This window comes from Melanotaenia boesemani, chromosome 22 (assembly GCF_017639745.1).
Source record: "Melanotaenia boesemani isolate fMelBoe1 chromosome 22, fMelBoe1.pri, whole genome shotgun sequence".
In the NCBI taxonomy this organism is placed as follows: domain Eukaryota; kingdom Metazoa; phylum Chordata; class Actinopteri; order Atheriniformes; family Melanotaeniidae; genus Melanotaenia; species Melanotaenia boesemani.
In genome coordinates, this window is record NC_055703.1 from 6,330,319 (window position 1) to 6,353,742 (window position 23,424).

Genomic DNA, 23,424 nt, shown 5'->3' on the forward strand with positions numbered 1-23,424 from the left:
ACGGGAATGACACAGATTGAGAGAAAAAACATAATAGAAGGGTAAAAAAAATATAGGAAACGAGATGAAGTGAGAAACAAGTAGGAAGAGATGGCAAGGAAAGGAAAATAGCACTGAGAGGAATTTTGAGGTTTGCTGTGGGAGTGTGAAGGGTTACTACAGACAGACAGCATTGGGAATTCTGGTGACACTAGTGTGCAGCCTACCATTAAATGCAATTTAATGCTCCAAGGCATGTTTACGTACTATGTAAGTGATTCCCCATTTGTCTTCCATGGATTTCTGTTTCTTATAGATGATTTAATTACAATTTAACAGGCATCACACATGAAAAAATATGTCTTGGGGTTCTGTCATTGTCCTTCGACATCACCTTTGGGTGTCCAGCAGCTGTGTTTGTGACATATGAGACAGAGTGAACGATTACAGAAAGCTTTCACCATGGCTACTCATGCCTCTCGACTCACATCTGCAGCTTGAAGAACCTCTGGTTGAGACATAAAGGGGCTTGGTTCTATTTTTGTCTGTAATTTGGGTAATTTACTGGATGTTTCTGAGCTACTAGCAACTGAATCTCTAAAAAGGATAAACTTTTTGAACTGACTCTGGCACTAAAACACTTTCCCTTTTTAGGACAAGGCTATTAGTAGCCCAGCTTTAATTTTTTCCCTTTGATGACCTTTGCGGACTTTTTATCCAGCCCCCACTTTATTGCGTTTATCCTCTCTTTATTTTACATGGAAGTACTTTTGCAGTCAGGCAGCTTTTATTTCTACAAGATGAAAGCCTTGTATTTATGTGTAATTGGGCAAAAGGGTGTGGGCCTGTTTTTAACCTCACAGTGTAATCTAAAAATAGAAAATGAACAATTAAACATGTTTCAGCTCAGTTTTTTTTCCTTTTTAAATTTAAACCAGGAAGTGCCATTGAGATTAGAAATATGGAATCAATGTGCATTGATTGTGTGACTTGATAACTCAATGCTGAGAAATCCAAAAGGGAAGAACCTACCAACATTCAAGTGCAGCACCCAGACCATCTGTGGCACGCACATAACCATATAAACTCAAGACACACTCCCTTAGCATAAAAAGCTAGTGTGTATAAATACTTATGCTTCTATGGGTGTCTTCATTTGTTCAGACCGTCTGGTTTGTTTGGGGAGGTGTGAATGTGCAAACGCACTCTGGTCCGCATCAAATGGAGGTCTTGGTTCATTTCAAGTGAGCCAAATTCAGGAAGCAGACTAAAACGCAAAGGCTATTGTGGGTAACCACAACCAAAACATATGCATGGGTAAGACGATAGGTGACTCTGACCGGGAGAAATGTCTCGCAGTCAGATGTGGAAGAATGCAGTAAAAGTTTTGGTAGAAATATTGTCAAATCAATACGCTATGTTTTAGCTTTGATGTGGAGGAAAGTAGTTACACAGGGACAAAAGATAATGCATCAAAATTGGTTTTATAATCACATCATGGCCATCTGAGTTGTAATCTTATTGCATCGTGATTTGCCTTAAGACTGTTAAATACTCTGCGAGAAGCAAGAACTTTTATCTTGTTCTTGGGGCCACGAGAACAAAATGACATCATTTTGTTTGGGTGTATTTGAGGACATCATGTGGCTTGTTCTCAACGCATCAGCTGAGTAGAACTTTATTCTTGTAGGGCTCTAAGAAGTATTGTGTGATTGGTTGGACATTTGAGGTCAACCAATCACACCAAGAATATATGTAATCGTCACATCGGGCACACCTTTAGTCATCTCAGCAAAGTCCAATTTGTGGCTCTTAAAGAGCTTTATGGTCAAGGTCAATACTCCCAGATTTTTCTAAAATAAGTGATGATCCACTGAATCAAATGTTTTTAAAAGACCTACAAATAAGGCAGCACAGTTGTGTTTTCTGTCCAAGGCAACAAAAAGATCATCTGTCACAACCAAAGTGGTGCGACTGCTTCTGAAACCAGATTTAAACTTACATAAAATGTTATCAGTTAAAAAACTACAATTACATGTATAAACCCAGAAGCATTTTAACATGGGAGGTTTCTGAAAGTTATTAGTTGCTGGTGTCTGCAAAGCGTCACGTATATATTTGTTTGCATTGAAAAATAATGCAGGAAACACATTGCTCGGCACTAGGGCTGGGCAACATGACCTCAAGTCAATATCATGGTTAATTGAACATGTGGCCCTGATTATAATGAATTAGCAATTTTTTTTAGCATAATCTATTTTATTTTTAGCCCTCATAGCTAACTGAAAGTTTTTGTTGCAAATATTTTCATTATATAATATATTTATTATATAATAATAATTATATTATAGAAGAGGAGATAAATAAATAAAAGGAAGCGCACACAGTTTAGCTATATTAGTTTTACTTTGGCTTAGTTTAGGTTATTTTGAACATGTAATAAACACTCATACATTAATGGACAGACATAAACAATAAAAAAATTAAAAATAAAGAGACCTAGGAACTAACAACATATATATGGTCTACAAATATATTTAAATATACATCAGATATATTTAAGAGATAATTTAAATAATTGACATGAGCAAGATGATTGATTAAATTTTGGTTAATTGCCCAGCCCTACTCTGCACTATAATTATAATAAAAAATGACTATATTAAACGCTTGTTATTTTACAATCATTTAAATGTTGAATTATTTAAGACATCTCCAAAATGTAGTAAATTTTAGTTGTTTTTTTCTAGCCAGGTTCAACAAAAGGCCGAAGCAGGTGAGCCGTCTTCATTCACATCCAGGCCATCCATGGATCCTTTTCCTCTCCTCCACTCTCCCTCTTCATGTCAGAGCTTAAAAAGCTGCTATCCTTCTCTTCATTTTTCTTTATCCCCTGTCTTTCTTGCAAGCAGCATTTTTGTGTTGTTACCTCACCCGTTATGACTTCCAGATGTCCCCCATCCCACTCTGGAATTAGGGATGGGGTTAGAGTGTGGTGCGGATGTAAAGCCTTGGACACTGACTGTATCTGGCTGAGCTGCTGACTGAGCGTGTGATGCCTTTTTCTTTTTTGTCCAAGTTTCTGCACTTGTGCATTTTCTCAGTCCAAATCAGCGTCTTTCTCACACGAGCTGAGTTGTTTGTTTTCATTCTGTCTTCTGACCTTGTCACCATTTTCCCTCTAATATTATTTTTATTCCACAATGGACTTTTGCTTTCTTTAGGTTTGTCCCTCCTGTCAAATTTTGACCGCAAGTAAAATAATCTGTTGCGACTGACCAATAGCCAAACAAACTCATGGGCTCATTTATATAAAACAATATAGATTTAGCTGAAGATTACCCATAAGCAATTAAAATTTTAAACAGAGTTATTTTCTCAATATCTTCATTTTAATCTTTTTTCTATTTTAAGTTGAAGTTTATTTTCAGCATCAATATAAGATGTCAGCGTTTTGTATTAGCACAATATATATATAAAGTAGGGCTGCACGATTCTGGGAAAAATGTGAATCACGATTTTTTTGCTTAAAATTGAGATCACGATTCTGTCAGGATTTTTTTATCCACATAATATTTATTGCACAAATAAACTTAAACAAAACAATCTATTGAAAAAAATGTTCAAAAAAAGCTTGTGTTTGCATGAGAGCTTTGTTGGAGCATTTCTTTGGCAGATGCATAGTTGTAGTTCTATCATTTGGAAGAAAGACTATTTCCACAAAAGGTAAAAAAAAAGAGAGAGGCTGATAACATATTCCCCTTATCATATATAAATTAAACAGTTAGATTTCTAAGAACGTAAAGCGTATGCATGGCCATGAAAATATAACTTCAGAATTGGCTTAAAGATTCTTGGCCAAAAATACAAGTCTGTCAACATGTTGGGGCTTCAGTGATGAGCGGTGACATGTCACAATGTTTCCCCCTGTACTGAACAGCCGTTCAGAAGGTGAGCTTGTAGCAGGAATACACAGGTACTAGCTCGGTTCGGGCGGGCGGGTGAATGTCGCCGCTACCTCCTGGTATCTCTTCGTCATCCATTCAACCCCCAGCTGCAGACTGAACTCCGCTTTGCTTTACTCTCGTCTCGCTCGCTTTTTTGAAAAACCAGCTAACTGCAGGTGGGCTTGCTCCACTGAAGTAATAACGCTTTACCATTGGTTAGGGGGTGGGGAGGCAGCGGTAGTGCTGCGTTTGAGGGCGCTTTAAAAAATTCGGGGAAAAAATCGAAACGTTTATTTGTGACGCAGCAGTGATTAAAAATGCTTCAGAATCGTTGTTGTTAGAAATGAGATCACGTGTATGTGTGGATCGAGATCGAGATTTTTTAACGATTAATCGTGCAGCCCTAATATAAAGTATCAAATCCGATATTTTGAGTGGCAAATATTGATCCCAAAGTATTGATACAGTACATGTCACACCAAACACACTGGGATTCATCAGAAGAGCTGCTGTGAATGGTGCCCTTTAATTAAATTTACATGTCTGTTTTGTCCAGGAGTCCTGATAAAGAGCATTGTGCCATTTTTCTCACTGTAACAGACTCTGTGAAAATTTTCTGACCAACTCTGTAGGAATTTACTTTGTTGTTGCAACATCGCGCAGCTGTTAGTTTCCTTTTGTTTCAGTTTTGGTTTATTGCGCTTCGCAGGAATCTGGTTAAAGTTGAGTGGAAGGATATCTTTAGCTTTGGTGTTACAAAGATCTGATTGGTCACAAGTCAGGGAAACGGTCTTTGATTGCTAGACAGTCAGCACAAAGAACAAGTTAAGTTGCATGTGTTGAGCAGGCTGCCATTATTAATGTATCCTAGTATAAAGTATAAATATTCAGTAAAAAATTATATGAAAATAAAGTCTGAATCTAAGTTATTCTAGAGTATTAGACAAGCAATTGATGTTTAAAACACTCCAAATACTTGAAAAACAAGAAGGGTGGGGATCGGCCTTCAGCTTTTTTGTCTACTTGGGTCGTCACCTTTGTCTCTTGCACCATCTGTCCTGTCTTACCAAAGAGAAACTGCTTCTTTTTATGCATGGATTAAAGAAATAAACACTTCTTTATGTTGTAATTGATTATTTAGAGCACATGATAAATTTGCATAAGAAATTGTAAGGTGTGCAAATTACTACAAACACCTAACTAGTTACACCTGGCACTGCAGTTACATATTTCACATAAACACACCCATGAGACATGGCTTAGGAGAGACCAAGGCCAAGGCCTGTGTGTGTGTGTTTGTGTGTGTGTGTGTGGCAGAGTTAATACACTTGCTGCTGGTTACGTTTCGCACAAAATGGCTTTGAGTTGACTTGTGGAGATGGAGTGAGGAGGGCCCGATGAGCGCTCAGTTTTTTGGTCTAAACCAGTCTGGCCGTGAGGATTAGGTGGTGTCTCATGTTTTTCCAGTTTCACTGCATGGTAAGGGTTACTCCTCTACTTTTACAGCGTGCACGCTGCTCTATGTGTGCCTTCGAGTGTACGTACTCATCATTTGTCTGCAGGTTGTCTCTCCCACAAAGCATGCGGTACATTTAATGATACTGACGTGTCATTTTTTCCCAGTCTTGGCCCACACGTTGCAAAACTCTGCAAACAAAGAGCAGTAGTCATACAAAAGCTCACCTTCCCAAGCGTTGCCAGGGATTCTTAACAACCTCATCATGGCAACAGTTGCTATGTTTAGGTCAACCTGTATATTTTGCTAGTGAGCTAAGATGTTTGACAGAATTGTATGTTTTTTTTCCTCTTGTAAAAGTGGATGTGTCATTAAGATACGTACGGACGCACCAATTTCCAGAGTAAATATGGGTTGGCAGTGAAAATAGGCGGCTGTTGTTTAAGTCTTAGTTTCTTAAATGTTGACTGCACATACCTATACGCTGGCTTTGTATTTCCAAAATACCTGTATTGAAAATATTGAACATAGTTAATAGATTACAGCCCAGAGCGACTTCAGTCTGCTTTTAAAGTGACTACCAATAAGAGTACATTTTTTATTTCCAACGAGTCCAGAAGAAAACATGGTCAGCAGTTATGTGTCAGGTGTGGGGGAACTAGAACTTGTGTGTATGCACATATTTGCATGTGTCTGTGTTTGCACATGTACTTTGTTGTGGATGGGACCTGTGGGCTCCTGGCTCACAGATGAAAGACATTTCTCATGTGGCTGTTTTAGTGGAGCTCCTGAGTCAGCGTGCAGCCACTAATCACTGTTTGCTCCCTCTCAGCTTGCCTGACTCTGTTCACCCCCTACTCTATGGCCTACCATCCTTTTAGCTCCCACTTGTATAATTCAGAAAGAGTGAATTTGATTGTGTTGTAGCCTTTAAATGACTAGTTAATTTTTGCTTTTCAGAACAGTTTAGGTGAAGTTAGAAAGCTTAACAGAGGACAATAAACATTAAAGAGATGGCTGGGTTTCTATTTACGCTTCAAATAAAAAGGGGGGTATCAGAAACATTTTTTATTTTCATCAAGTGGCTTATAAAACAAAACTAGGCTTCAAATTCAGCTAGAGGATTTTTTCTTTAAGAGTTTGTCAGGGACCGTGTACAGTAAAAACATCGCACTCATACTGAGTAGAGGTGCATTGCACCAGATTATAGCTTTCTAGCTAGTTTTTATCTGCAGTCAATGTGGTGGGTTAACAAGGATTTAAAAGGATTAAAAGGTAGAAAGAAATAAAAATTAAAATAAAATTCAAAGTAAAAAGATTATAAACCGGTACATAAAATACATTACAACAAAAATAAAGTATAACTGGTATCATATTATTTCAGTAGATGAAGTCTTTATTATATCAAGCCCTACTCAAGTTTGCTAATTACCCACTGATTAAATTCAGGGGTGTTGCTGTAGGGAAACTTCTAAAACCTGCAGGATACCAGCCCTCAAGGACCAGGATTAAGTATCCCTGTCTTAAACAAACTTCTAGGAAGAAAAAAACAAATGTGGTGGATTTCCATTAGAGGAAAATGGAAATGGTATTACTTCCATCTTGGTAATTTCAAACCAGATTTCCCAGGCTTAGGCTGCACAGTGGTGTGGTGGTTAGCACCTCACAGCAAGAAGGTTGCTGGTTCGAGCTTTGACTGGGGGGAGGTGCAAAGAGTGGCCTTTCTTTGTGGGGTTTGCATGTTCTCCCGGTGAATGTGTGGCTTCTCTCCGGGTACTCCGGCTTCCTCCCACCGTCCAAAGACATGCATGTTAGGTTAATTGGTCACTCTAAATTCTTCCTAGGAGCAAGTGTGAGTGGTTGTTTGTCTCTATGTTGGCCCTGCGATGGACTGGTGACCTGTCCAGGGTGTACCCTGCCTTTCACCTGCTAATTGCTGGGATAGACTCCAGCTTCCCTGCGACCCTTAGTTGGACTAAGGGGTATAGAAAATGAATGAATGAATATCCCAGGCTTGGACTTCTGGTTCTTGTTGACCTCTCTTTGCTGTCCTCTCCAACCCCAACCAGTCGAGGCAGATGACCGTCCTTCTTGTTTCTGGTTCTGCTGGAGGGTTTTCCTTTTTGCTTTAAGAAGATTCAACTAAATCTGTTGGTTTCCTTAGCTAAGCAATTACGTTTTCTGAATTGGCTTATATGAACACAGTTATTATAAATTGGACTAATACGGATGATGTAATGGATTTGTTTTAATTAGATTAAGTTTAAACTACAATGACTCTGTTCAGTTACCTTGAGATGACTTTGTTGCAAATAAAGCTAAATTAAATTGAATTGATATGGGAAATATTTGGTATATTTCCTTTTTTGGCTGAGATTATGTAGTGGACTGAATCGTTGTTTGGTAGAAGTTGTATGTTGTTTCCAGTAATAACTCAGGTCAATCCAGGTCAACGTGCTACGGAATAATTTTCTCTAAATGTCTTGGTATTGGGTAATGAATTTAAAACTAAATCACATGAATACTGTAAGAAAACATGTCCCTTTTTTGTTGTAACAGGCTAATTTGCCATAATTATGATGCCGTAAGCTGTTTACCCCCCAGATGTAGCATTATTGATCAATCACCAGACAAAACTAGAGTGTTTCTGGTCTACTTGCTCTGTAACTATGCTGGGAAATGAATGAACTTTTTAACTTTTATTTTGGTCTTTTAGAAGACGAGGCGTACTGCGTTGGCCCAGCTGTTAGCAGTCAGTCTGAGGAAAACTGAGAGGGAGAGATTGTTGAGCTCTGAGTGACCTGTTTATTTTATTTCAGCAGGCATTTCCCTGTTTCACAGTGGGAGAATGTCCTCTCTTTTAACACTGCAGTTGATGTTAAGTCATGGCAACCAGATGAGTTGTGCATGATGTTTGGCCACTGTGGGTTGCAGACAGGCCAGAATGGCAGCTTGGCTGCTGATCACCTCTCTCTCTCTGACAAACACAAGCCACAGCAGCTAAAAACAGAAATTTGTGTAATACATGAAGGTTTTTATTGTTTTTTATCTACGTTGATGCATTTGTATGTGAATGCATGTTATACCAGTTTTAATTTTCATATCTCAATCTAATCAGTAAATCAGTGATATCATTATAACCAATATACTGACCTTGGTGAACTTGCAGCCAGTTCAGGTTTTCCTTGGCGTGCTGGGATCATGTAAACCAGGAAGTGGCTGAATAGCTTTCCACAAATGAGGGAAATGCTGACTTTGTCAGCATAGATTAAATCAGTGTAGCTTTGTGAGAGATCGTTGGCAACCCCCTCAGATTTCTCCCAAGTCCTTTTTTCCACCAGGAACGCTGACCACAGGCACAACAATACCTAACTTTATCGTTCAGCCTCTCTGCGTCCGGTGTCATTTGTGGTAAAGAGGAACAGGTGGTTTTTGAAACTATGATAATGCTATTTAGAAGAGTGCGGAGCCTGAGATATGGGAATGTTGCCATTGTGTTTTTAGTGAATTGCCACACAACTATCACGAGTATCTTTGCATAAGCCGGGTAATTTTTTAGCTCATGTGGAAATGTTTAGATTGTTATACCTGCCTATATCATCATTCCAATCCAGCAAAGGATATTAATGACTTGGTTATGAATAAAAACATAAACATAAGTTTTTTTCACCCTGCATGCTTTCCTCTTTTTTTCTGTCCTTTCTGTTTGATGTCCTGTTCACATCCGTCTTGAATTTGTCTAAACTTGACTATTATTGTCCTTTTCTCCACAGCCAAACCCTTCACCTCCAAAGTGAAGCAGATGCGTCTGCACAAGGAAGACTTTGAGATACTTAAAGTGATTGGGCGAGGAGCATTCGGAGAGGTAACGTTACCATCTGTTTTCTGCTCTTGATCTGACCTTTCAGCAATCCATTACCATGCATGCAGTGTTTCCCACACATAAACCACACTTTGAGTCGTCCAGGTGTAATAACAGCTTATAAAATATGACTTGGTCGTTTTATTCATGTATATTATGATAGAAAAGGCCTGGCCTTGCTGAACAAGGACTGTTGGCTGCTGGTGGGCTAAAATCTGTCTGCAGGACCAAAGAATCAGTGGAAGGCAGCGTTAATGTGTCTTTTAGTTATTTATTTGTCCCAAACCGCTGATAATTAAAATACGGGCAATGCATTTTAGTACCTTACACGTTGTCTTATTCAATGAATAGAAATAGGACAAGCACCAGTTTGTGTCGTATATATACAAACACTCCTCTGGTTGCTCATCTGGATCCTTATACACCCTTCTCCTCATTTTTATTTTTTATCGTGTTTCAAATCTGTTTATTTGAAGCGTGTAAAAATATGATTAGAAATTAGATGCAATTTATTGCTTCATGTGTTTTTTTTATTTTGTTTTAAACACAAAATAAATGTAAAAACAACACCAACAGTTCCAAGACTCCAAGAGAAAACGAACTAAAAGAAACATATGATACAAACTGGTTTTACTTCGGGCTTACACTCAATCATGTATGTGGAGGTTTTTTTTTATCATTGTCACCCATGCATGGAGATTCTTTCTGTTTTCAGTGCATAGATAATATCATATGACATGAGCTAAATAACTGAATTATATTGTCACAACTACAAAGGCTGTATGTATAATCTTGATCTCTAGGAAAAGCTGAGACATGTGAGATTACTACAGAAGTGTCAGAATCAAGATTTGTGTTACTGTATCAGTAAGTTCACCTGGAACACAGTGGAAAATGTCAAAGGTTATCTCCTACTATAAGAAAACCACATTACTTTGAGTGAAAACCAGAGGACAGAACCCAGTTCATCTAGGAATGATAATGTCTTGTGAGGAAATGTGTTAAAGTAGAACACATTAACAGAGTTTTTTAGATCTAGATTCAAACTTTTGACCAGAAAACAGCAAAAATAAGACATGATTTATTTATGAATCATAATTCTTTTTCTTTGCTCCTCTTTGGCTGCTAGCCCACAGATTTTGTGTCCCACAGTGATGAGACATGCATCTTTGTAATCAGCAGAGACTCTGCTTTCATACAACACCATGATTGTGTGGTTTGCTTGAAGTGGAGAAATTAACAGAACCCCTGAGGTGGACAGAGCTGTTTCTTGCATTTTTGTTACATTCCCATGTAACTGCTTGGGGTTTAAATTGTGTTTGGATGCCAGTGCTTGGTAGAGTCTTTTAGCTGAGTTTCTCCTCATTATTTTGGTGATCTGCATGTTAAAATTGGTGCTTCGTAGTGTGTGCTAAGATCTTTTATACTGCATGCATCTTAAGCTGTCCTCTGTACAGGCGACTCTTGTGATGAAGGGGTTAACTTCGAGCCTGGGTTTATCTGTGTATGAAACATTTTGGAAACACTGAGAATGTGCCTGTTCAAAAACGATGTAGAGTTGGACACAAGAGCATAAAAGTGAAGTAAATTTGCCTAATTGTGGCCACAATTGTCATTTGCAGGTGATTTTTCAGGGAAAATTAATTGCAGCTTAACCTTGAAGCAGTGTAATCTCAGAGTAGTGTAATCTATGTAACACGTCAACCAAATTATCCTTCCAAATTTCATCTGTAATGCCCATCTTGTAACAAAATCTTAAACTTCTTCCTAAAGACAGAGACTTTAGGACGCTATAGTCCTCAGACAAGAGCTGCCAGCAGAAGATTACCTTGCACTCTTATGTCTTAATAACTGGCTAAAGACAAGCTTGCTGGTGCTTTTGGTAGTGGATTACTTTCTGTTGCATTCCTTCAGCGGTGCGTAGTTTAGTTGTGCCACACGAGCATGACTCTACTTGTTCTTAAATAGACCTTTAAAAAACTTTTTCACACTTAATCAGAATAATTAAAGTAAATCGAAGTACCAGAGGAACCGTTTTGTGTGAATTTAAATGTATTTGATTACTTTTTTTGACTGTTTATGTGTGGCTGTCGGGGAAAATTTAAATGCATGTGTCACTGGGTTTCAGGTAATGATGTCAAAGCTGGGGAATGCAGGAGGGACAGGTATTGTGGTCCTCAGCCAAGAGTCTTGCATAATGTCCCACAAAGCACCCTCGAGCTAACAGTTTTTACACTTTAGTAGTTTGGTTTCATTAATTTGATCATCTGTGCTGTGTAGTTCCAAGAAGTAGTTGCCAAGTTTGATATCACACACCTGTGCAAACCATTTAGAAAAGCACAGTTAGGTGGAGAGTGATCGATAGAAATGAAGAAAGTGATAGATTGATGGATGAGGAAAGATTTGGGTGCACCTGCCAGCATTAAGCTGCAGCGCCAACGCAAAATACTAACATGCTCATTTAAGCAAGGAGTGCTGGTATGTGCATGTGTGAGTCATGTGACTGTTTGTGTTTCAGGTTTGTGTTCAGCAATGTGACCCTGTGAAAGGTGCTGCCTTCTTGTAACTTTCCAGTGTCCTTTCATAAAGCCAGCTGCCTGTATGAGTTTGGCTTGGCAGAAAAATGTAATTTGCTTGCGAGACGTCATATTTTTCTCATGGTTTTCTTCTTAATTGGCTCACAGAAAAATGAAAATGTACAGGAGTATCAGGACATAAACTATTACATGTTCAGTCCTAAAATAAGCTAAATACAGCCTCTGATTAACAACAGCTCGACAAATTAAACTGTCATTATTTGTTTAGCTAAAAACTAAACCAAAAAATGCAGAGTTAGAGAAAATCCTCACTGCGTCCTTAAGGATTAGGAGGGTAAATGGCAGCCTGATGCTGCTCATCAATGCATTTGGATCATTGACCACCAGCAATAAAAGCTGATATTTTGGAGGTTCTCTGGAGCATTGATGTCATAGCACAATGCCAAAGAAAAAAGACAGCAATGATCTTAGAGAAGCAGCTGTTGCTGCTTACTTATCAGGGAAGGATTATATGGTCATTTCCAAACAATATAAAAAGCATTTAAGCCATTAGTCAACCTTTCCAGCAGTGGACAACGTCCCAGCAAATTCATCTCAGACTCCCTAGGCCTCAGTTAGCTTGTTAAATGTTAAAGTTCATGATGATATAATTTGGAAAAGGCCAAAAAAATTATGACTTGTTTGGAAAAGTTGCAGGAGACAACAAATGGCAAGACTTCTGGAACAATGCTCTTTGCACAGAGCAGACCCAAGTGGAAATGTATGGTCATAATGCACAGCAACATGTTTGGAGAAATCTGTGAAGCACGGTGGTGGAGAGATGATGATTTGGGCTTGTTTTGCAGCCATAGGACCTGGAGAGATTACAGTCAGTAGCTGCATTTACATGGAGCATTTTTTAACCGATCAAACATTAAATCAGAATAAAAATGCATCATATCCGCACCTCAGCTTATCTGATAGGCCTAGATCAGAAATCATTTTTATCCTTTTCATGATCTTACACACAGGAAAAAAATAACCATTCTGGTCGTTTGTGGTTATGTTGTTTCTGTGTATTCTTAAAGCACATGGAGGTAAGGTGAGTTTCAGAAAAGACTTGGAAAATGGCCGCCTAAACAAGACCCTGGCGACTTTAACGTTTAAGTTGGAAACTGAAAAAGTTTAGGATTTTTGAGCCTCTGAATGGTCAAAAGGCTCGAAACAAGTTCACACAGATATTTGACTAAATTTAATAAAATCTCCTTCATGGTCCTCTTGTTGGTTCTCTTCTTGGCTTTTTTTGTCTTCTGCTCCTTGGCCATCGTCTTCTTGACCTTCATTTTTGTCCTCTTCTTTTTTTTTATTTGGATTCCTTAGTCTTTCTTCTCCCTCTATGCCTACTACTTTTCCTCCTTCATCTTCTTCATCTCCTTTTGCTACTACTTCTTATTTCTATTCTTTCTTCTTTCTCTTTTGAATTAGTAAACCTGTTAAATGTTAAATCTTTCCATCATGTAAACCTACAACAGATCGGGTCACTTTACCTCGCGTCCATGTAAACATGTCCGCTGGAATGTCTCATCTAATTTATTTCGACTAGATAGAAGAAATATTTGTTTATGTAAGCATTGCTATTGAGTGGACAATAAACTCCTTTGTTTACCAAAATATTTTAGTCAAATGTGAGACCAGCTGTCTTAGAGCTAAAGCTTTGCTGAAACTATATCATGCGACAGGACAATGATCCCAAACACAGCAGCAGATCTACAACAGAATAAATAAAAAGCAAACAAATCAGGTGTTGAAATGATTCAAAGTCCAGACTACAACCTGACTGACATGCTGTGGTGGGAATTTAAGAGAGCTGTTTGAATACCACAAACCTCAATGACCTGGAAGAATGCTGTAAAGAAGAGTGGGACAAAATTCCTCCACAACGGTCTGAGACTGATAACGTCGTACTGAAAACGATTACTTTAAGTTATTGCTGCTACAGGTGGTTTTACAAGTTAATGGATCATGCAGCATACTTAGTCTAAATAAAGAGCCAGTGTGTGAAAACCTTTTCTTCTCAGTTAATGACAGGCTGAAATATATCATTATGTAATATGTTGTTTCTCTAATATTGTAAGACTTGGTCAGGACCAGATCATTTGATTTGATTAAACAGCTCAGAGAATCCAGATTTACTAGAAGATCCAAACACAGCTTTTTAACAGCAGTCTCAGGTTTGAGAGTAGTTACAGTCCTCTATTTTTTCTTTTAAAGGAAACTCATCACTGGGAATCAGAGTAGGTTAAAAATGGGAGCAGACTAAGGAAAATAAAAAGGGAAGCAGAGAAACCTTGAGTGCAGCATGTTTTGATTTCATTCACTCATGGTCAGCAGCAGGTGGAGAGATGTCTCATTGTGGAGCTCATCCAATGAATGGACCAGTGTTTATTGGTCTGCTGCCTGTGAGAATGTTCTCATTAGGACTCAGTTACTTGTTTTCAACTCAAATGGACCAAATAGTTCTGTTTTGTTTTGTGAGTTGTTTAAGCTTTAGGCAAACAATCTCACAGCTAAGCATCAGTCAGTGTTGCACATTTTTAAATATCGTGCCTTGGTATGTAGCTACTTTAGCATAACGTTGGTGTAACTTTATCCTTAAAAGAATACTTCACTTGTTAAATAATTTGTATTAACAGCTGTGGTTTGCTTCATGGTTGCTCTTAATGTATAAAATCATTTGGGAGACGCTCTGATCCGACACTGATCTAACAAATCACCTTAAGCAGCTGGGTGAAGTAGAAAACATCTACAGCACATTAGCAGAAATGAAGTAAACCATGCTCAGTCATGTTTGGGCCCTGAAAGCAGACACCATACAAGAGGGAGGAATCGATAAAATCAGGAAACGTAGAGGGAAGAAAGAAGAGCTAGAGAAAAGGACAGAAATGACCAAGTGTTGCCAAGAACAGTGGACTCCCCCTTTCCTCCGGTCTTCCTCCTCCATTCCTCCTTTCCTCTGGTGAGGGATCACTGGGGGAAATCCAAACACTGCAGGAATGTTATCATTGTATTGCATTAGCAGCATTCCCCTGGTTAATTTAATAGACTACAGACCTCTCTGTTTCATACAGCATCTACATTTGCTCCACTACTCTTTATATAAATGTGTGCTTGTATTTTTTTTCCTTATATCCATTCATGCATATTTGCATGTGAGATTCTGCTTAGTCTTTAATTTGGCCAAAATAGGCCAAAATAAAATGGTTTCTCTCTTGTTCTCTCTTGTTTCTGTCTCTGTTTCTGCTGGCCAGTAGATAGAAATAGGCAAGCACTTAAGTCAAACACGTGCTTTGGCTGTCGGATTACAGTGGTTTGTCACAGCCGCCTGTGCAGCTCCTTTTTTGGCAAAATATAAAGCCTGAGCAGAGGAAGTTTGTCAGGTCTATGTTTAGCAATTAGCAGTTAAGGGAAAGTTGGCAGTTGCTCCGCTGTTCGGATGGTACAGTGAGGCACATGAAACAGTGCAAACTGAAAAACAGAGCAGAAGATGTTGAGAAAGGGGATGAATTGCATCTAAATATGTTAAAGATAAGCTATTACCATTGTTAATTTGTCAATTAAATAAAAGAAACATAAAAATATTAAACAAGTTTTCGGCTGCTTTTTAAAAGCGACCAAGTCCATGAGATGAAATGGGAATACCTTAAAGATTTTTTTGGAGCCTGGCAGCAGCATTCTGTACAACCTGAAGATGTTCCGGTGATTTTTTTTCTTTTTCTTTTACTCAGTAATATAGAATAATCTGGACATGATGAAATAAAGTCATATATAATTGTTTCCATCTCGGAGCAAGATGCAGCAGGACGTAGCTTGGGAATGTTTTTTAAATGAAGAAAACAAAGAGTGAACCAAAGTCAATGCTGAGTCAAGCATTACCAGAAGTTCCTTACTGAGAAACAAATGAAGCAAGCAGGTCGAGAGTATTCATTACCTTAGGTAAAAATCAATCGAGGGGCAGACGAGAGCTTCAGTTTTCTCATCATTAAGTTGAAGAAAATTGTCAGCCATCCAACTTCTGACCTTTCAAACATCTTAACAAAATCTGCACCTTAAAACCATCATGGGTTTGCACTGGGTTTAAAGGTGCAGCGCAAAACAAAATCAAAGGACAGACTCATTTTATAAATCAAAAAACAATATGTGTATTTAATCACTTTACTAAAATGACTGATCCATTTCTACCTAATTGCCGTGGGCCCACATGCATGGCAGCTGATGTGTCTCTGAATGGACAAACAACTGTGAAGTGAGAACCTTCTGAGCTTTTAAACTGCAGCTCCAGCTTTGTTAGATAGATACTAGAGCACCGTTTATGATGGGTAACACCTTAAAAGGACCAAAGCAGAAGACTGTGCACAATGTTGAAGTATTTACCTGTAGTGCAGTCATCGCTGATCCACTCGCAGATAAAAACATGTTTCTGGGAGAATTTTGGCCACTGATGGCCACCATCCATTCACAACTGAGCTTGGCATTTGAAGTAATTTCTATGCCCATCTTTACATGTTGGAAATAAATAATATAATAATATTACAACATAATAATAATGTAAACATTGATTAAAGACTTTACTTTTCTGAAGCCCTGTTTCTACCAACTGGCCCGGGTCAGTCCAAGATGGGTTGGTTTAAATCCCATGTTTCTACATCCAAACCCACCCTTACCTGGTAGGTAGCATATCAGCCGGATAGCGATAGATGTGTCAGGTACATAATGGTGCGATGTCATGGCGCCTTTCCTGCTTTGTTCTTAGTGCCGAGTTGCACATGAAGACATGATTTCGACACAGAAGGGTGGACCTTGCAATGTCTGAAAGTCCACCCATTCGGTTTTTATTTGTATTTATTTATTTATAAAGGGACAATGCATATTCATGTGCATGTAAACATGCAAGATTACAGCCAAGGCTAATTTCCATCTTTAGTCCCTTAGCAGGCCAAAAACCAGCAAGAAAACACAAGACCGGGACCCCAGTGGAAAGGGACTAAATTAAGTAGGAGGGCTCTGATCGGATATTCTGGCACCCGTCCTAGTTTTTGCTTGTGGAAACGCAAAAAAATGCATACCGGCCCCTCCCATCCTAACCTGTTGGAGGAAATGGGGATTTTGGTTCCTATGTTAATAAACTTGGCAAGCTACCAATCAGAAATGGGGTGTTCTTCTCCTCATAACTGGTTTGTAGTTTTTAAAAGAACAAACTCTTTCATGGATGCTTATTTGTTATTTTCAAGGTAAACACAACATTGATCATCAGAAATCGGAGGCTTCTTTCCAAATGACTGCATTTAAAATTTACAAATCTTTGGAGTCAGAGATGGGAAAACATTTCTTATTTCTCAGTGTCCAGCATCACAAAGTTGTATGAAGAATGAGAGTGTGGCTTCCTTTGGTGTGTGTCTGTCAGCCATTTAGGTCAGAACGAAAGCTGTCTAGTGGTTTCTGTGGTCACTTCCTGCCCCTAATTTTCCTTTCCCTCGTTCTCTGCTCTATTTCTTTGTTTTCATTCCTCTTCCTTCTTTCCCTTTTACCTTTGTGCCAGTGATTTTTCTATTTTTTTTTTATTTGTTTATTAACAACAACACCTTGTCTGAAGATATTAACTCCTGGCACAAATGTCATTTCACATGAATTATTCTCTTGTCACTCTTGTCCTTTTCTTCTTCCACACAGTTTTCAGGATAAATCTGGGTGAAAATTTTTAAATTGCTTGACTGAAATTTGTTTCTTTTCCTTTTATGCAGGTTGCCGTGGTAAAAGTGAGAAACACTGACAAGGTATTCGCCATGAAGATTCTTAACAAGTGGGAGATGCTAAAGCGAGCAGAGGTTAGTATGACCCTGCAGCCTCTCATGCTCCCTTTGGGTTTCACCAACACTCACACTGGATATGAACAGCAGCCCGTTGCCATGTTTTGGGAATTTTTCTTACAGGAAGCTGGATGAGGTGGCTGGTTTATTAAAAAGTAGTGCAACCTTCACTGATTCACAGTTGAGTCGGACTTTTGTTGATAGGTTGCAGAACGTGTCGGTGCCTGAGCTGCACGAGCTGCATGTTTTTCTCATCGACCTCTCCCTATCAGTCGGACATTCCTGTCGTTCCCCCGGGTCCGTGAGCTTCATGCATCATACGTCACAAGACAAAACTGCTCCCTGATGTTTTTGTGTGTAAATGCCTGGACATGGGAAACACCGTAGAGCAACAAATATAGTAGACTGTAGTAGGAGTCTCAGTGGTTTCTTCTTCTCCGGTCAGAACATTTGAACTGGGAAATGACAGGTTAGGGTGTGTTTAAAGCATGACAATGGTTTTCTTTAATTAAACACCCTGTTATAAAGATTTTTTTTTTAGTCTCAGTTTTAACTAATAATCCATCGCATAGTTTATATATTTCAAGTTTATCGTATAAAAGCACCCCAAATCAGTCTGGCGTATACCACATATCACAAAATCTAAGTCTAATCTAAATTATGTGTATTAAGAGGTTCTTGCAGAAATTTTACAAAAAATTTAAAGTTGTATTAATTTCGTCTGTAGTTGGTACATCAGTTGCAGAATAGCAACACACAGTTATAAAAGATGGTGACCTTTGACCTCCATGTGTTTCCATGTTGTAAAGTTTGTTGTATGTGTCTGCAGACGGCATGTTTTCGAGAGGAGCGAGATGTTTTGGTAAATGGGGACTGCCAGTGGATCACCACCCTGCACTACGCCTTCCAGGATGACAATAATCTGGTAACACGACACTCTCTCTCCTCTAAACTCTGTGTTTAGACCGACCTGATGTTGTAAAGAGGAATATTTTCTTTTTCTGTTGTCTAGATTAATTTGGGAAGACTTAATTATAGTAGTGTGCTGCACTATTATGAAATAAACGTCTATTTAATTATTACTTTAACACAATATAATTAGTTTAATGGTCTAAGTATAGAAGAAGTACCCCCTTATGCTCCTTACACCTCGTAAGGCCTCCGCTCCCTCCAGGAACAACCAGCACAAATTCAGCCAATCATCACAATTTCCGCTCATTTTTGCAATTTTGTCCAGTCGCCTCAACTTTAATTCAGCTTTGACAAATTGTCGCTTTTCTCTCCGTTAGCTTGGAAAGATAATAGGAAAGACTTGCTTCACATGTGCAAATTGCAACCTCATTTTGAAGCACAAATATAACAGCCCTTCTTTTAATATGTTGGTATGCTTGTCATTGTCTGTTCTGCCCATAGCAAAAGCTTTACAGCTGTGCTGTTAGTAGCTGTGCCATCTTTCCTGTTTCACTCCTAAGTTCATTTATAGAGCACAGTTCCACCCCTCCACCACTACTGGTGCTAGACTCAAACCAGCACATTCACTTCTTACCTTGAAGCACAACATGATTTTGAATTGAAGGAAATTGGTTAACAGAAGTTAACAGGGCCAAGAAAGAGTAAAAGAAAGATTTTGAAGTTGGGCAGAGTTCATAAGTCAAACTTTTTCTCCCTTTGGCCGGTGGAGGTAGTTTTTCTCCCTTTAACCTGATAGTTTGTCCTCTCTCCTTGACCCTGAGTTCAGATGCCACGACTGCTCTTCATTCCTTTTCCTACATTCTCACAACAAATGCTGGACACTCCTCAGGGCTTTAAAAATACACACTGCTGGCCTGTAGTCATTTATTTTTAGGCAAATGCTGAAAAGTTAAATTATTTAGGTGCTTGTTTTGTCTCTTTTGTAATGAAACTGTTAGGTAAAAAAGAATTTTAGTAATGGTGGAAGGTGAGGGAAGCCAGGTCTGGTATGTGTTTTACTTTCTGTATTGCTTTTTTTAATGTCTGATGGGGTTTCTGGTTCCTGTCACTTTGTCTGCAGTACTTGGTCATGGACTACTACGTGGGTGGTGACCTACTGACTTTGCTCAGCAAGTTTGAGGACCGTCTGCCAGAGGAGATGGCCAAGTTCTACCTGGCCGAGATGGTGCTGGCCATCGACTCCGTTCACCAGCTGCACTATGTCCACAGGTGAGGTCCTGGAAGGTTGATTGTGTCTGTTATGATATTTAAATGTATATAATAATTTTTGGCAAGGAGCTGACTGAGAAATAAGTCCTGATGATGGATGTTTAGTGTATTTACACTATTCCTGCAGCATGGGAAATATTCCAGCTGTGTGGAGCCGCAGCAGCTTAATGAAAATAAATTAAACCTGTGGAGAGTGTGTGCATGTGTTTGTCTTCAGTCATCACTGAAGATGGTTAATACATCTTAGGGATCATTTCCCATGCACATTTAATTGTTTAAGGTTCCCATTACACGTCAGGTTTGTGCATATTTGAGGGGCAGGAAGTCTGTAAAAATAAGGACTGCAGCCAACTTTCAGTAGAAAAAGCAACACAACTCTTTTTTCAGTGAAATGGTTCATTCACAGATAAAGAGCAGCTAAGATCCCTGTCATCCTCTATTAGCAGCTCTACTCACCTTAACTAAACCTTATCTTCATCTGGTACACAACTCCTCTCATCACCGTAGTGTCATTTTCCACCACAGCTGAACGCTGTTTTGAGTAAGAGCTTTCAAATCTCCTCATATGCTGCCTGCAGAGCTCTAAATCCCAGAAATCTACAGTCAGAGACGAGCTAATGGTGCATTTGCCTCAAGAATTTGTAAACTATAACAAAGAAAGCTAAGTAATTGCTTTTTACAAGCAATTTAGAATTACACATGGCATAAAAACACATTTAATCAGATTACCGTACTGTATTCTTTTATAAAATCTCAATCTAAGAAGGCTACAAACCCACTGATTTACTCTGGTCGCTTAGCTGCAAAGGCTACACCAGTGTTTGTTAATGAAATCAACAGAATTGATGCTAAGTTTGAGCTAAGTTCACAGGGCACATCATGGGAAACTGTTTTCCTTGCTGACGTAGCTGCCAAAGGAATTTTTTCAGCCAACTGAAGATGCCCTTGGGAGCAGGAAATAAGGCTCTTCCAGACAGGAAGTAGTCACATCGGCATGTTAACATAATTACAGCATCTTTCTTGGAGGAGCTTGTCGCAGCACAAAGAGCGAGAGAATGAAGGCTAGATAGATGGAGGAAAAGATGTAAGATAATTGGGAAAGAAGGGAGGGTCAGAGAGAGGCTCAGATAAAGCCTGGCTGCTTGGTATTTTGGGTGTGTCGGGTGTAGTTGGGTGTAGTTCAGATCTGGAACATGCTGCAGAGTCAAATGTACTTTCACATACTAGGTGACAGCGATGGAGAAAGATATGCATATATAAATGTATGCAGAGAGAGACGAGAGTGGGCAGCCACTAATTGCATGGTGTTATCTGGGGGCTGTGGGTGGGGGTTGGCGGTGGCAGCATAGACAGAAGCGGATGGAAAGAAAATGGGATGGGGGAGGAGGGGACATCACTGTTTCTCTTTTTGGTCCCCTTGTGGATGCTTTGGAACAGTAATGATGGGTTTAGGAGGTGTGTGGGTGGGGGTGTGGCGCTGTTACCTCCACCCCCCGTGTATCAATCCCCCCCAACTCTTCCTTTGCTCTCACTTGCAGTCCATGGGAGATTTTTTTTCCTATGCATGCTTTGTGAAGGGTGGAGACAGGCTGGCAGGTCCCCTGAGGAGGGTGTGTTCTGCTGGCTAGTCCCGTCTGATGAGTGTGTGTGTGTTTGTGTGCATGTGCATCAGGATGTGTGTTTATCTTAGTGATAGTTTACATGTGTGAGAATTCTGTTTAAATCATTTAAAGGGCAATTACGCAATAACTCTTAACTTCTGTAATACCAAAAAAGTAAACTTTTATTAGTTTGTCACCTCCAGTTGCACCAAGCAAACATAATTCTCCTTCCTCGTGAAGAAACCGTGATGCCATCACAGTGTGGGCTTCCCTTTATTGCCTGACCACATTTCAACATGTGGAGCGGAGAAGCCTCGGATCGAACTGCAGGCTTTACAATTAGCAGACGACCACTTTATGTCCTGGGTCACAGCTGTGCACTCAGTCACATCACCCACCATCAGGTCCTAAAAGCCATTAGAAATCCTGCATCAATCTTCAGCTTGTATAATTAACGCAGCCAGCTGAAATAGACTGAGGTCTATTTTCTGTTAATTTAGCTCATCTTTTGTGGCTACGTTCACATTACCAGGCTGAAGTGACTCATGTTGGATTTTTTCAGAGCTGTTTGGACACAGAAATGTAATTCCATTTTTCTAATCCAATTTCTGTTATTTTAGTATGTCACCCTTTTACTAACCAAACACGGACAGAGGAGGTCTTTTGGATACTTAAAGCTTTCTTTATAGACACATGTCTGCAAAATATGTCTATATTGAAGTTAATTACTATTAATCATTAACTGTTTATTTATCCATAAACCAGTCTAACTTTATCTGTGATGATTTCTCTGGCCTTGGTCAGATGGTCTTAGTACACACAATGTAAAGTAGGTTGTGGACACAGATGACCTGACTTAATCCATACTTGCAGATTCGGTCTGTTCTTGACACAGTTTGAAATATGGAGATAAAAATGTGTGTCCCTGTTCTAGCTTCATACTAAAATGATAAAAGCTATTTTCTGACTTGTAGTTCTTATTTTTTTAATTCTAAATTTTATCTGTAATTTCTGACTTGTATAATTAATCCTTACTTGCATATTTGATCTGTACCTGTTCTTCATCTTACAGTTTTAATTATGGAGATGCAAGTCACAGAAGTTTTGTCCCTATCCAAGCTCCACATTAAATTAGCAGAAGCTAGCCATTGATTGAATCCATTTAATATTCAGCCTTCATGTTGTTTATAGAAAATAACCATTGCAAAAAATATCCAAGATACGTTTGTTTAATTTGTGTCAACAATCATGTTGAGAAGTCTGATCAATGCAGGACACCTGTAGTTATGAGTGTGAGCTCTCCAATCCCATCTACACTGAATCAGCACTGAACGGCCTGGCGTGTTATCCTCTGGTCGTGCTTCGTTTCCAGGAACAAACCAAAATGTGGGCCCATTGAAAATGAATTCGTTCAGACCTTTTGACACTGATGAAGTTGAAAAGAGGCCAAAATGAAAGAATTGAGGAGCAAAGTGCCTGTAGGTCAACCTTCTGTCCCCTTCAGCTGAGTCCCATGGGAGACAGCGTGTGCACGTCAGATGCAAAGGGGAAACTGAGTTAAAGTGTGTGTGCGTGCATTCATTTATTCAGTGGTCAGTGATCTGCGTGGCCTCCCAGAGGACCCTGACAAATGTTTCAATAGGCCAAGTCAGCATGGCTTTGTGCTGCCTAGCACCACATCTGTCTGCCCTATATGTGTGTGTGTGTGTGTGTGACACACTGAGATGCTGATAGGAGAGGCGGGGGTTGGTGGAGGAGAAGAGCAGGGTGTGTGTTTGAAGATGGGGTGGGGGTGGGGGGGTGGTACTCTGCCAATATCAATATACTCATAAAATAAAAATGTTATCTTAAAGAGTGACATCTGTTTTGAGTGGCTGGGTATTGTTTGTGTGTTTTTCTGTGACCTATTGATTGCTGGTTTTCTGCGTTTCCCTATTGATCAGGGCCATGTGTTTCCTTAGGACACATTGATCATACTTGATCATTAGTCATCAAAGAGCTTCAGCCACATTAGCTGC

The 23,424-nt window shown here is 39.2% G+C and overlaps 1 protein-coding gene across 5 annotated transcripts in view; it reads left to right on the forward strand.

Moving 5' to 3' along the window:
* cdc42bpab (CDC42 binding protein kinase alpha (DMPK-like) b) overlaps positions 1–23,424 on the forward strand; it is an 84,065-nt gene that overhangs the window by 22,653 nt on the left and 37,988 nt on the right. For all 5 annotated transcript variants that reach the window (XM_041975159.1, XM_041975157.1, XM_041975158.1 and 2 more), the window contains 4 exons: positions 9,156–9,247; positions 17,559–17,642; positions 18,454–18,549; positions 19,657–19,805. In XM_041975159.1, coding sequence (XP_041831093.1) covers positions 9,156–9,247; positions 17,559–17,642; positions 18,454–18,549; positions 19,657–19,805 — 421 coding nt within the window. The remainder of the gene's footprint in view (positions 1–9,155; positions 9,248–17,558; positions 17,643–18,453; positions 18,550–19,656; positions 19,806–23,424) is intronic.